This window comes from Pseudomyrmex gracilis, unplaced genomic scaffold (genome assembly GCF_002006095.1).
Source record: "Pseudomyrmex gracilis isolate BER0280 unplaced genomic scaffold, ASM200609v1 scaffold_11, whole genome shotgun sequence".
NCBI lineage: Eukaryota > Metazoa > Arthropoda > Insecta > Hymenoptera > Formicidae > Pseudomyrmex > Pseudomyrmex gracilis.
In genome coordinates, this window is record NW_018020595.1 from 836568 (window position 1) to 852403 (window position 15836).

General features: G+C 43.1%; 1 protein-coding gene across 2 annotated transcripts in view; it reads left to right on the top strand.

The window, feature by feature from the left end:
* LOC109863597 (translation initiation factor IF-2-like) overlaps positions 1–15836 on the top strand; it is a 144921-nt gene that overhangs the window by 305 nt on the left and 128780 nt on the right. For both annotated transcript variants that reach the window (XM_020443906.1, XM_020443907.1), the window contains exons 2-3: positions 354–503; positions 4108–4287. In XM_020443906.1, coding sequence (XP_020299495.1) covers positions 4245–4287 — 43 coding nt within the window. In that variant the 5' untranslated portion in view covers positions 354–503; positions 4108–4244. The remainder of the gene's footprint in view (positions 1–353; positions 504–4107; positions 4288–15836) is intronic.

Below are 15836 nucleotides of genomic sequence, written 5' to 3' on the forward strand. Positions count from 1 at the left end.
TGTATTTATGTATAACGCGTTATCGAATATGTTTTATGTGTTAAACAATACGTAGTATAGTAGATATACTTTTCACGAAAGTACACAAGTCGAGACACCTTGACATTTCCGCCATCTTTTCGTGAACGCGATCCAGATCATTTTATCTGAAAAAATGTCAAATAAAAATAAATGCAGTTTTACGTAATCAAAGCAAACATTTGAAACACAGAATCTTTTGATACAAATTTCGAATTATATGTTTTAATAGACCACTGAAGCGACTCTCTCTTTCGTGTTTATTAGTTAATCAATATATTGTGTAAAAATTTTTATTACAATACATTAATGATGCAAAATTGTATTATACGCAGGTAAAAATATAATAAAATATGCAGAATACGGATTGTTCGATCGATGAGGAAATCACATGTGGATGCCAAAAATGATTATCCTGCAATTGAATCCTTCACATCCATTGTTCGTTGAGGTTCTTGTTTGGGTCAATGTGATTGTTACTGCAGGTCAGTAAATAAAGTTATTTATGATGCATTTGGATGTGATATGATGTTACTATACATTGTAATAATGTTTCTGTTTATTATACATATAAAAATAAAAACTGAAAATGCTTTGGTATACACTACTATTGTACATATAAATATTCAATATTCTATTTGATAATATATTTAACATATAAAATTAATTTCTCATATTATTGTACAAATTTATTTAACTAGTGTTTTTTACAAGAAACGTCAGAGTATTAAAAAATGTGTGTGCTGATAAATGAAAGTAAAAACCTTCTGCGAGCTCGTAGTTCTTGGCGCATTTTTATGCAAGACAGGTCGTAAACACACAACAGACGTTCAATGTCGATGTTTCGTCGGCGTGGACGGATAACGATCGACGATGTAAAGGGTCTCACCGTTAGTACCACCGCGACATGACGCCAGTCCATGTTTATGAAGTGTCGCTATCACAACACGGCTACAAGTTATGGCGTGTATAGCCGGACGCTTCCTGCCAGGACAGGCTACGAGCGACACGATACGTATTGCGATATATATGAATGCATTCTAGCCAACGCGGGCGAATGTGATTCGCATCACTTTGTCGTGTCGATATAGCGTCGAAGATTTACGACGATGAAATCTCGTGACAATGTCTCGTGTTCGCGGCGAACGGCAGACTCACCGTCCATGACGCTGCGAAATAATCGCACACAGCATATGTTCAGTATACGCGCGTGTAAACTTTGCTGAATTATTATACGAAGCCATCGGTCTGGCTGATGGAAGAAGCAGAGAAAAAATTCACGCTTGAGTGACACGTTTGTTAAAAAGTAATTGACAACGACTCGTGTATTTTTGACGTGCGTTATGAAAGAAACGCAATATGCGGGATGCTTATTACATAATAAGAGTTAAAAATAATCCCCGTGTGTGTTGTTTCCCGTTGCTTAAAAAGTTGCGAAATAATCCGGACGGTATTTTCTAATACTAGTTTGACGGTGCGGCGTCGGAAACCGCTCCAAATTTCGTGCTCGATCATTAGACTCGATAGCTCGTACGTGTAGCGGGAACGCGCATCGTGGATAACATTAGGGCCATAATTCGAAGGATAATATTAAGATTGGCATGGAGCAAAATAGAAGGCCCATGTGTAGCCGCGACGGCCGGATCGGTCAGGATGATCGTGAGATCGGACAAGAAAAGGGCAGACCGCGCGATTAGTCATAAGAATAACTTGAATGTTGCGATTCTAATTCCTTGTTCTTTTGTCGTGTGTCTCGCAAAAGAAATAATTCCAAAAACAAAACATTTTATGTGCCTTTGGAACATAAGAACGGAAGAGTTAAAAAAACCATCGGAGCAATTGTTCGAGCAAAAAAAAAAAAAACTGCATTAAGTTTTTATTAAGAACGTCGTTTGTCATGTATGTTAATTTTATTATGTTTGCAAGTAAAAATATACACGATCGTCTCGCCGCGTGACAGCGGGCCTCGAAAATAAATCCCGTCATAAGGATCGGCGCAGCGGCATTTCGATGGGAATTAGTAATGCAATCCTTCAATTCGCCCGATATCTAATTTGCCGAAATTCCTATAATTCGTTGCTCGCTAATATCCTTTTGATCGAGATTATCGGTCCACGAGAGTGTGGGTGGAAGGAGAGAGGAGAGAGATGCGCGGAGGAGAAACGGTTTACACGCCGGCAAGATGTTTCGATGCACTTCGGTGACGTCAGAGGGTTTGCGGTCTCCAAATTACAATATCGTTATAAAACGCGAGCCGTGCGGAGAGCAAAAGCGGGATGAACGCGCGCTCCTTCCAGGCTCTCCCGGCCGCCCGCGCTCGCGGAGTAAGCTCATGATTATATGCATTACATGAGCCATAAGATTAACATGGTGCACGTAATAAAATAATTGAAATAATCCCACATTACCGCCGCGGACCATTCGACATTGAACAGCTCTGAATACGCGAAGCATAAAATAATACGTGATCGAAGTCGAGCGCGTTTGATTGTTAATCGATATACAATTCGTGTAGTTTCTAAACGCAATGTTTTTTTTTTTTTTTTCAAGAAAAGAAATGTTTTTTTTTGTGTTATTTTTCATTGAAAACAACAATATAACGTAAACGGAGAAAATTTGCAACAAGAGAGTTTTTATAACAAGAGATAATAAATATCTCATTTGAAATTTATATGGAGAAAATACTTATTACTTAAAGTTGTATGTGAAAAATTTTGAATTATGTTTTTAAAATAAATACATGTAATAAACAACTGTAATTGACGAGATTATCATCAATGCTTCGGCTATCGGATATTACGATCCCTTATGTGCATAAGTAAACACACAGCGCGAGTATCTCTCAATCATGGTAAAAAGCTCGAGCTTGTTTCTCGAGATGTATAACAAGCGAGTTTCGCATACGCGAAAGAAAGAGCATCAAGTGCCTTGTGCAAATACCGCACATCTTTCGCGGCTTCTATTTACTCGCGGACGAACCGTATAGTAGACCGTGCCGTTTCGCGAGAAGGTTATACTTCGGAACACTTGCGAGTGTGCCGCTGAATGCTTTTATTGCTAGAAGAAATGTGGAAGGCGGATCGTAAATGCGCGTTCGGATAACAGGGTACGGGGAAATAGAGAGAGAGAGAGAAAGAGAAACGATGCGCTTGCGCGCTGCTCTATAATAAATATACAAACGATTATTTAATGGTGGCATATCTCGCGAAACTCATGAGCGTAAAGAACGAGAGTCAAAAAAAAAAAAAAAAAAAAAAAAAGAAAAAAAAACGATAAACTAAGCAAATTCAATTTATTTACTTCTCAAGAGGAGAACTGCGCTGTCCTATAATTTCGTATGTCCAAATAGTACGTTGTCGTATTCGGAAGAAAACATGTTTTTGTTTACATTACTCACACGCGTAAACAATATTTACTCGAGCAGTCTGTCGAATCACGTTAAATGGGAAAGATTTCCCGTGTTAATAATTCATCGTTTCACTTACGCGCGAATCGCGTTTACAATCGCGAATTTGCTTGTAGGGTATATGATGCGGTATATCGAACTGAATATTTATAATGCGCCGTGGCGCCAGTGCTCATAAAATTCTTATCTTCGATCGTTAAGTTGCTATCGAGTGTGGGGTAACTCATAACGCCGACGATTGACCGTAAAGCGAATAGTTTACGGTAGAAGCGTCGCGCGTATTACGCGCCGCTTGTTTCACACCGTTTTCCGCTATCTTCCCTTTTTCTTGTTCGCATTTTCCTAGCAAGCGTGAGCGGGCGCAAATGCGGGTGAAAAATAGATAAATAGCTTCCACGAACTGTCTATAATAGTCGTTGATTATGGCATACGTTACTCGCCGCGATCGAGGCTGCTGAGATAGATCAAATGGCGCTTAACGAGAGATTCTCAAACGTTCTCGCGAATAAATAATACTTATAGCAGTACCATGCATAATAACAGTATCTATAATTATACAATTATTAGTTACGCGTGTGTAAATTTTTTTTTGTCTGAATATTTGAATAAAAATTGCAAAATCTTGTGATATCTTTCAATCTTACTTCGAGTTTTAATCTTTGTTTGTTTTTATCATATTCCAGATGTGGCAAAAAACGAGAAAGAAACTACGTTTTCCTGATTGTTGCATCGAGAGAAAGAAACCGGCTGTTCAACGATCTCATAAAAGGATTGGATACAACGTAGGAGCAGCATCGCGTTTCACGGCGTAACGCAGCCGATGGTCACCACATCCGAGCCGTCGGGAAATTGTTGCAGTATCGGTGAGTTCTATTTATCTTTAAAAAATATATATGCAAGAGGACCGATACGGAGTCAAATACTAGGTGTTGATGTATGAACAAAAATCTTTATTTAAAACCCATATATGTAATACTCCTATATTGCTAGTACGGTGCCGACCTGAAGCCACATGTTACGGTGCAGACAATATAGTAGCCTCTCTCTCCAGCTGCTTTGTGCGCATGCGGTGAACATTCAAGCACGTTTGGGCATTTCTCTTTCTCGCGTTCTTTCCAATGCTTTGTCTCGCTCGCACTCGCTTAGTAGACGCGCCTGCGCATAATGACGCTCGACTATCTATGCCCATATTTGGACTTCGTGCGTCTCCCTTTCTCGGGCCTCGTGCCTCTCATTGCGAAGATACGCGACTAGCCACGGCTGTTAAAACCTTTATTTAAACCTAACCTATTTATCTTTTTCTGACTTAACTCAAGTTAAGGGGAAGTCACACATTCTGTGATCGTCATTTTACATCCGTTCGTTTAATATTTATTGGATGATGTTTACTGTCGTAAAAAAACTTCTAATAAGTTGTGTTTGCAAAATTCATTCGCGACACTTCCTGCGTCTTTGCTCCGTGAGAAGACCGTTCGGTCAAAGAGTTTTAGGAATAGTTCGTCTACAATTGACTGTATTACGGAGTTTCATGGTAGAAACTGTACGTCTAATAAGTAATGGCGAAGGGATGTAAGGAAGCCTTGATAATTCTTCGAGCATGTAGCCACGCAATTAAGGTGTAACGTTTCGAAGTTCTGGTCGTAAACAACGCGGGCAAAGTAGCGGAACCTTCGAGGCTCGGTTCCGCCCGTCAATTGTTACCAATTGTTGCCAATCAGAGTAATACGTGTCATTATGCCAAGAGAAGGCTGGCAGCGGTGCACAGCGCCCCTGCCTGCGTACCAGTCTGATTACACCGCGGGTAATATTAATTTGGCGCTAATTGGATAGTACCTGACGGACGCGCGCGCAGGTCGAAATCTGTGTTTTACAGGACGATGCGCTTCTCCGACTCCTGTAAAAAAGACGAATCTCCTTCCGCCATACGTAAACAGCTCACTAATGCGCAATCTTTATCCGCATTGCAATTTTTTCTTCAAAATTTGTAACAATATTCTGATAACGAAGATAAAAAAATGATTTAAAAGATAGAATATAATATGTCATATATTATTATCACAATATAAACACACTATAGTTTTAATTGACTTTTCAGTAAATAAGCTCGTAACTTTATTTCAAAATATTCTATTTTAAACTCACTTCTGCAACATTCTTCTTAATTAGTTTGTTCGCAAATAACATGCAAACATTAATTTGCAGTTACGTCAAAGCTATGATAGCGGAATTTTGTTTTGTTTTTTCCATCATGGCGGTCTGTCTCCCTCGTGAAGTTGCAACCGTTCCACTGCAGTGGACACATTGACGACCGTTGATTAAGCGACGTATGGCGTACTGCACTTTGCAATTCAGGAATTCGATGGGCTAGACCGCGGGCGTAATTCTCCGCCTTTCGCCGCGCCGCCAGTGTCGGCGGCTACTTTGTCCGTGTACCAGTTAGTTGGCATTTACATCATGGTGTAGGAGTAGATTTATTACGCGGTGGTGTTAGTAGCGAAGAGATTGTCGTAGGATAATCGATAATTGCAGCTTCGCATCATTAAGATTAATTGCGGCAGTGTACCAACTCTATCGGGTGCTTATCATCGGCATGTCAAGAGCCGCAATAGACGTCTTTATTATTTAGTCATTCGAAGCGATGTTATCTCTTCTCTTTCATTCAATTTTTTTACACTCACAATCTGATATCTTTTAAAAAAAAACTGACACAATAAAACAACACGGTCTTTTTTATCTTCTCATCAAAGCGAATTTTTTATAAATTCGAGAACGTGTTGCGACATAAGTTATTTATACGAGAAAGTATGGGAACAGAGTTTTTCACGTAAAGATGAAGAACGCTTGTAACTTTCGTACGTTTCTTACGTATTTCGAACGCGTCGAAGAGAAAGAGAGGGAGGGAGAGAAAGTTTAGGGCGTACAATTATTATCACGTTCTGGTAACTCGATGCGATTAGCATACGCGTTGCGCGGACACCGCTGCGTCGAAGTGAAACGCGCGAGGCGACTCGAGGAGAGCGTCGAGGTACATCGCACTCCTGAGGAGGAATACGCGAGGAGGACGAGAAGAAGCAAGAGAGGAAGAAAAAGAAACAAAAGAAAGAAAGCCAATGCGTTCGTGCATCGCGTGGCTGAAAGTGAACCAACCGGTGACCACGCCTCCTTAGACAGCCGCCAGCCAACAATTAAGATTTGATCGGCAAAAATGGTCGAGGCAAAATGGCGACTGGCCACTGAATACGTAATGCCCACGAACGAGACGATCCCGACCCGCCGTTGCCGCTGAAACTGGCGCATCGCGCGTTTTATTTCGCTTCAAACTGCTTTCCGACCGGTAGCTTCGATCAGGGAGTAAACGATCTGATCCGTGGTAGTCCTTATAATTTCATACGAGATCGATCAACAAAAACGGGGACATTGTTATTCAACGTAATTTCGTGGAAGAAAAGTCGTTAATCAAATACCTTACTTTGCAAAGTAATATGCGCAGAAGGATGTTTTTGCAGTGCTGATTTTAATCCGTTTGATGTTAGAGCGACCGAGTACTTCGCGACTACATGATTTCGCAGCGTGATTATAATATCGATTATTCTCTCAATTACACAGTCGATATTTACACTGCTTACCGGGAATTGTCTTTATCGTACACTAATTTTTTTTTTTTTTAATAAGCAACTAGTATTATGCGAATACATACTGCAATATATATTTACTTCAATACGTATTAACATTATTATTATACCTGGTTTACTAAGTTTTGACTAATGTTCGGCGACGAACGCCTGCGAGTGAGCAACCGAGCGAGCACCGCTGCAGTCGGCCGGTCATTTTCGAAATCCAACTCAGGGAAATTATTTGATATCCACGTAGCAATCTTTACGTGTTTTTCAACGCGATTTAAGATCGGCGATGTATGGAATAAAAGCGCGGCAAAAACGTTCACATCGTTACGCGGAGACATAAATCATATCGATAGCGAACAATCACGCGCTGTCAATCTCCCTCTCTCGCCGCATGATCCTAGTTTACCTATTATGCGCGCTCGAGCACATATTCGTGCTATCGACTGTTCATCGATTCGATACCCACCACCTCCTGTTGCAAAGTCTTTGTCCCGGTTTCCTGCTGAGTCGCGCGGAATCTCTTCCAAGCGGTACATCCCTCCCGTTCTCTCCTTCTTCCTCTCTTCCATCGACTTGGAAGACTCTTCGAGACTGGATTAAAATTGCAGGAGCGATTTCACGAACTCACGATATCGGCGAAAACGCCACCGAGGCTCTAATCATGGCGGATACACGGCGCGCGGTAGCCGCTACCACGTTTTACCCCTTAACTCAAGACTCTCATTACACTAATGTCCCACCAATCATCGGCCCTCAGTCGGCGGCACTCCCCGGGCCCTCCTCGCTCCTCGCGCTTCTCAATCACTTCAATCAGAATCATGCAAACCGACGAGAAAATCAAATTCCAAAGACCCCGCCGGGGCGCGTGACGGGTTACTGCGAAGATGCGATCGATTTCCGTGAAACGATCGGCGTACAACTTTGTGTCCGTCCGTAATACCTGCAAATTTGCGTGCGACTCGAATTTTTCGGAACTTTTTCTCTTTCGATAAAAAAAACCCGCTTTTTTTTCGATCTCCGTTGGTTTGTAAAAAAAAGAAAAAGGAAATTTTGTTAGTTGCAGTTTCGTAAATTTCGTTTATATGTGTACAAGCTTTAAAAAAGCATTCTTTTAACCTAAACACTCCCCGCGCGACGCGGTTTCTCCTACGAGGCATGGAAGACCGCAACGGCCCATCGAAGTCTTTAACAGGGTACTTCGCGAAATAGCCGAAGAAACGCTCTTTAGCATACCGGCAGGGCCAACCGTTAAGGCGGTCGTTAAGTTTATGGGGGAGCGCGAGATGCGCGAGGTTGGCAATTAGATGCCTTCTGTGAACACTGTGATCTTCGCCACGCGAAAGAAAACGACCGCGCGCAAGCTGCTCCCGTACAGCTCGTCCGGACTTATCGCGAAGCGAAGCGAGACGAAGCGAGCGCGCTGTTTATTCGCGATCGCGAAAGGAAATTGAAATACGCGAATAGCTTCGTCCGTGATTCTCCGGATTCGAAAGATTTCAACCCCCGTCGTAGATAGGGGTCGTCTGCGTGCAGTCGCAGACGCTGTTAAAATCGGCGTGCCGCGCTCGTAAAAAAAAATACGAAAAAAGAAAAAAATAACTACGAAGCACGCGAAGAGAGGTAAAGTCGATCGCAATACGTCGTTCGCTGCAGCCGAGTGTTGCTATGCACGCGGCGTCGCGCGGGATTATAATTTACATGGCTCCGTGCCCGATAATTTACATAAATCGCCTGTAACGTTACGAAAACCCGTCGGCGCCGTCGAAAGAATGTTTGCTCGCGTATCTACGTACGTGTCACCGCGCGATATAGGCCCGGTTTCGCCGACGTCGATTAAATCCAACACCGCGATTTACCGCCGCGTCTCTCGTCGGGAGACCGCGTTACCGACTACGTGTATAAATGGCGGGAAAAAATTTAGTTTACGGTTGCAAGAGAGTTGGTGAAATCTGCTTGTAATTCCGAGAGCGTCGGATATTTTTTTTTTTTTTGTGGCAAAAAGCGATAATCTAGATCAGATAATTTCGCGCAATTTTTATTGGAGGCGCGACGAAGGTCGGTGTTCTATCGACAAGTATGTCGACGTGAAAAGTTTCAAGGCGTGCAACTTTGAATGGAAACGGCGTTCGAAATTGCACGTAATATAAACTTATATGCACATAACGAGGTGATCGATTCGCACGGTCCTACATTAACCCGACACTTTACGGTATTGTATCACATTTGATAGAAATCCCGATGGGGAGGGAGCGCCGCGTTTTCCCATCTTGCTTATTCTTGCGGTGAAAATGGCGGTGAGAAGGAGACGAAGACCAAAGGCGAGGTGCGGCTAAAGCTATGCTTCGCAGGCCCGAGAGAAGAGCAGCCAACCACTTATCATTAGCCGCATCCTCCGCCAGGCAGTCAGGGTAATTGTTTCCTCCGGTTTATAGTTTTATTCCGACTCACCGGCGCGATGATATCTCCGCTCGTTTTATATTCCTCGAGGCTATATCGACCGCATCATGGCCGCGCCGCGTCTGCCCTTTCTCCTTTTTCTCCGTCGGTTTCTCTCCGCTTCGTCCGCAGCTGGTTTTCTTTTTTGTCTCCTTCAGCATCCGTACGCTGTCTCGGAGCTTCTTCTAACGTCTACGACTATCGCGGAAGCGCGGCCGGGTCGGGCGTGCCGAGATACGCATCTTTGCGTAATTCGACTCGACGAAACGTTGGCACGCGAGGCGAAACTAGATCCGCCGAATTACGGTTACGGTGGCGGGAGAGATCCGCTTCCGCCGAGATCGTCGACAATTGAGCGATATATCAACCGGCAAATCGGGCAAAATAGGCGCGAGGGGGCTGGGGCGAGGGGAGGGAATTAGCTTCTTCCCAGAAGCGCCCTTCGCGAAAAAGAAGGTGGACTATCTCGGGTCGGGATTCACCATTCGGCGCGCCCATTCTCGGACCGAAAGAGTCACGCGGGGTTGGGAATCGGCGTATTACCGATGGCGGCGTTAAACCTCGTCTAGCCGCGCGCGATATGAAAATATCCGAGCCGCTTGTAATAACACGGCACCGTGTGGCGCGTCTCGTAAGCGGCGACGAGGAGGACCTTCTCGCAAAGTATTTTCGTGGAAGCCATGTCGCTCTCTTTCTCTCTCTTTCCTCCTTGTTCTGTGGAAATTAAGAGTCTCGCATATGAGGGCGGCGCTCGAAACGGGACCTATCGTTTAAGCCGGATCTCCATGCGAGATTACTGCCCCCCGGGGGTGGCGGCGATGGTGTGCCGGTGCTGCTAGTAGCATCGACGACGGTGGTTGTTCACTGGAAAGGCGGACTCTGGGGAATCCCCACCCATATATAATCTAAGTAGCTTTTATATATGCGCGGTTCGCGATAAACCTCGTAGATGTTCACCGAATGGCTCAAACGCCCGAAGATGCCCGGAATATATTCCACTTTGAAGATTCGCGCGATATATTAGGAAAATCACCCCTTTCTATAATTCAATTTGATAGTTAAAATCTGAAAAGAAAAATTATTATATTCGACGTTACTTTCTGCTCTGTAATTTTCTGAACATTGATATTATATTTGCTCTACGTTCTCTGCGATGTTGTCGCCTTCAGATTTTTCACTGATACGAGATCGATCGGCAATCGATCGGAGATCGATCTCGCTCTCACTGTGCCGTGTCCGAATACGGAGGGAACAAATCTCACACAGAATAGTTACAAGGGTATTAAAGTGGAATTCGACAACGCGCGTGCCGGTCTACTACGTAAATTTCTGAAGGGTGGGTGGGTGTGTCGTATGGGCGTGAGGGTGTCGCAGCTGTCTCGCGTCCCAACACATCGCTCAAATACACACGCTCCGCTCACGGATGCGCCCGTCATATGTGTTTACCGCGCGTAGTACAATACAAAATACAAGATATGTCCTCGTTTCCGGCATCAACGCGGTCCAACTTGGCGTTCGCGCGCGTCGTTTACGATATCTTCATCTTTCACGAGTCCTGTGATATACGAGACACCGACGAGCGCGGCAACCATCGTTCCGCTAAATGTGGAATCTCTTATTAGCACGCTGAGGTCCCGAGAGCTCTTCGAGAGGAAAAATCTCAAATGACAGGAAGACGACGGATAGGAAGGAAAGCGAGCTCTCTGCTTGTTTCCTTTCTTCGATATTTTTTTTTTTTCATCTGAGAAAGTAAGTCGCTTTTCAAACGCACTTTTGATATGTTACCAGATAAAAGAGATCTTTACACAATATGAAAATCAATAACTGTCCGAAACAAAATATAACGTCAGATGAAACGTCGTAAAATCGCGGAGAAAATTTTATGTGCTTCGAAAAACTGTGATTAGAGTCGTCGCATCGCGATATCGCGGTATTTTCAATAGCGATCAACCGGCGTTGCTAACCACCTTTTCATCTTCGATCGTTACGCGTTTTTTTTTTTTTTTTTTTTTCGGATAGGCGAAGCGAAGTGCCCACGCGCGTATATGCAGCGTGCCCGAAAGCAACCGGATCTGAAGCGGGAATAATTTGCCTCCTACCAGCACAAATTCTAATACGCAGGCGGGCACGGTAATGACTACAATCATCCGGGACCGTACAATGCTATCTGATCGGATCACAAAATGGGCACGTCGTTGTTTTCAAAACAGGTATGATTGTAGAGCTTTGCGGCGCTCGGCAGATGCTACACGCCCGAAAATGCCCTGTATAATAATAGAAATTCGTCGCCGTGTAAATCCCGATGATTTCGAAACAAAACGACCGAGGTGCGACTTATTTGTCAATACGGATCTCGCCCGAAAGAAATATCTCTGAGGGATCTCGAAATTTAACGCGAAACGTTTCTATTCGCGGCGCTTGTGGATATTGGATGAATATGGCGGTCGTTTCGGCCAGCTCGTTGATTAAGAAACGCAATTCGTAACGCACCGTTGGCGTGAAAATGCCCGTGGCCAAAGCTCGTTCGTTCGCTCTCGGGATAATCTTCCAGTCAGCAGGTACCGTTGTGTCATTTCTTGCCATTGAAACGAATCGATTGACGACGGAACCGCGAATCTCGTGTTACAGTCCGCTTTCCAATAAAAGAGCGAGGAAATGCATTACAATGACGAAAAGACGAAGGCGTCGTAACGCGGAAGTGTCGGACATTTTGAAAGGGAACGATCGCCCGAACACGCATCGTTCTTCAATAGAAATCGTCGCACTGAAAAGATCGTTCACTCGTTCGTTGTCGCGGCGATGGTGTAGAAGTAGCGGGCTTTGATGCTCACCGCCGTATTGCGAATGCATTTCTTTCTCGTTTCGTTTTAGCCGCCTTTAGCAGTCATAATGGTGACTTGGAAATATCAGATTCTGTTCGTCATTGTTGCCCTCGATGCATCATGCGCCACGCATATAACGCGGAGAAAGTCTCTCTTGTATCGCTCGTTCAAAGATTTTTATCGCTCTGTGCCGATCTTTCGTTCCGCAACAATTTCGAAAACATTTTTACTATATTTTTTATGATCGTTGACGATCTCCTTCCTGACTCGTCTTTTAAATTGTCTACGTTCTTATTAAGTTTTTAAACAAACTTTATAATTTTATCGTGTCATTTTACACAGCATTTTATACTGTGTTTATCTAGTGTGAAAAATTAATCACAATAAATAATTTTTTACTGAATATTAAGATGCGAATTAATCTTCGTGAGTATTTTTTGTTCGAATTGCAGATCTGCAATTCATAACTTCCTTGAGCTCAATCGTAATTACACAATTAATCCGTGGGGGATACGAAGAGAGGTAGGATACGTAATGCATGCATCGATTGCAGTTCTGCTCGTTCTGCTGTTATTCGTGTAGTCGCGAATTGCGTTATCCGTATTCATTATGGCGTGCTCACGACGTTCTTATGTACGTACTCATTAAGTCTTTTTCTACCTTCTACTTGCGAAAGAAATACAGGTTTTATATAATTAGATAAATTGATTAAAAAAAAAAAAAAAAAAAAATAATAATTTCTCTAGAAATTGCAGTTTTACGCGATGTTTTTATTTTTTATTGTATTTTTTTTACATTAAAATGTTGCCGATAAAAGGATTTTGTAAGACGATATTTTTGTTGACAACTTAATTGATAATGTTTTTGTCGGCAATTTTATGTATTTATGTTTTAATGTACTCCGGTGTACACGTAATTATCTTTCGCGCACGCGAGACTCTTGCGCCAAGCGGAAGGAAATTTAGGCGTTTTTTCTTCTCGTCATATGGTTATAAAATGCGCGTAAATTTCGCGGTTGACGAACGGTTATCATGAGATGTAATTAAAATCAAAACGCGGCGAGCCTTTTTCATGTCAGGGTAAATTACAGCAGTGTCGAGATTGCGAACAAACGGAGGCGTTTCAAGTTTTCGACGCTGCGTCGCGCACAACTCGGTAAGAAAAAAAGTATGAAGTTCAATTATCTCTTCGTTTGCGCACAAGAACGCGGAATAATCGTCTTTGTTAGCGGGATTAAGGATTATCGTTCGCCGTTGTGTTCCAAGGCAGTAACTTCATCTCCTCTACTGTCGTCGTCTCTCGTCGCCACTTTTCCCGCCGTTATCTTTATTAACGAAAATTATATATTTTTCTGACCACTCGTTACAAACCATTTACTGTGGGAACGATGAACTGTCTTGTATCCCTCAAACGGATTCCACTCACAAATCCTCTTGAAAATGTTTTACGTCGCAGATTACACGGTAATTTCGTGATCAAAAATAAAATGTCTCTTAAACATTTTAATCTTGAATATGCACATATAAATGACCATATTAGCAAAGTTTTCTCTCAATAAGTAAACGTTTCAAAAGCAATATAGAGCGCATGCTTTTCGTCAGATATATTCTTTTTACTGTTCGATATACGAAGGTTTGCGAAGTTAGGTATTTCGATTCGTAATGACACGAACACGATCGTAAATTACACCATCGAGTGCAAGAGATCCGAAGGGAGAACGTACAAGGGAGAAAGAGAGAGATGCGGGGAAAGGAGTGAGTGAGTGAGTGAGAGAGAGAGAGGTGTTGAGTGTCGATGAAAGGGAAGCTGGGACCGTTGCTGCGGAACGGCAATCGCGTGGTACGCATAACCCGAACGGGGACAGGCAGGGAATGAGGTGGGGAGGGTATTATACCCGCTGAAAACGCAGTTTGTCTTATCATCCGCCATCTAGCAATGGCGAGGAGCATTGCTTTACGACTAATGGACTTGCACCAGTAAATCACCGGATACAATGCGCGCCGGCCTGCTCACAATTTACGAGGGTCCGGTTGAGTTCCGCGGCCGTATAAAAGATCGGGACGATCCGCCGAAGTTAAAAGCGAGGAGAGTACGCGGTGCGTTGGATCGGAGGAGATCTCCGAAGACATGCCACTTCTTCGTGTGCTGCATCGTGCCTCGTATTATCATTTTATAGGATCTCTCTCTTTCTCTCTCTTTCTTCTCACTCGTTGGTCATAAATACAGCGTCGTAAATCAAACGAAACTTAAACAGCTTTCTGCGCAGCATTTTTTTAACACCTCGTCAAAGGAGACGCCTTCGCCGACAATGAGTATCTCGTCCATTGATAAATTTACGAGGCGGCGGAAGGCGTTGTGTGAGCGTGTAATTTGGGGTTTTCTGGTTCAACAGGGGACCAACGTGACACACAAAAGCCAAAAGGGATGCTTTTCGTTGTTGCATCTTTTAGAAACGTCATCGAAACGTTTGGATTAGAAACAGAACGATGTAAGAAATTACGTAAAACGAAGAAACCCAAGTTATTACATCATTTGTGTTATTCAACATTGCGATACATTAAGGCGACGCAATTTGCGATAATGCTTAGGTTTCAATTTACCGTGCGCTAAGCGTTTATCGACTTACGTTTATGCTGCGGCATTACCGCCGCGTACGCGGAGATGAGATCGGAATTCTTTCGAGGCAGGCGCGATTCCATCTTAAAAAGTACTTTCTTGTTTCGGAGCGAGAAGCACTTAGGATACGCCTCGGGTGTGGCGTAATGGTAATAATAATGTTATCGAGCTTTTATCTCTGAGCGCGAGGACGATAAATGTTTAGCGAAGTACGACCACATAAACAAGGACCTTAGGGATGTGAGTAAATCTATAAAAGATCGAAAGGATTTTCCCTTGAGGGGACGACACGCGGCGCGGTTGAACGCGATGTCCAACTCCTCTTGTCTTACGATATCTATTTTGTGTCAAATAATTTGTCGATCGACAAGTTTGTTTTTGAGAATTTTTGGCAACAATGCTATTTAACTGTGAAATAAAAACTATATTTGTCATTTCTATGACATGTGAAAACCATTCGAAAGAGTGAGATATTCGTGAGGCAAAAATCATCTTTTCATCTCGATGATGATACTTTTTTCGAAGAGTTCTCCTCGCGCGGCTTTCAAAGAAGTGGCTAATTAAATTATTTCGTGCATCGATTCAGCCGTCAAAGGATCCGTCGGTTGCCACTTCGACCAGTCACCACTTGATTCGAGAGGGTATTGTGCCCATTGATAGTTTAGTTCATCTTGTGATTTAAAGAGGCTTCAAAATGCCGAGAGAGAGAGAGAAAACGAATTACCTTCTTTTTTAGAACACAGTTAACTAACACGTGTTTGCTGTAATTGTTTTGCGCAATTATTATTCGACATTCTCTCTACGCATTTACTTACCTGAAGTTAGGCGTTAAGAGGGCTGATGTTAAAGGTGGTTGTACCGACGTTTTAAGTCTTTATGGTGACTTCTGGCTATTAGGCGGATAAGATCTTCGAC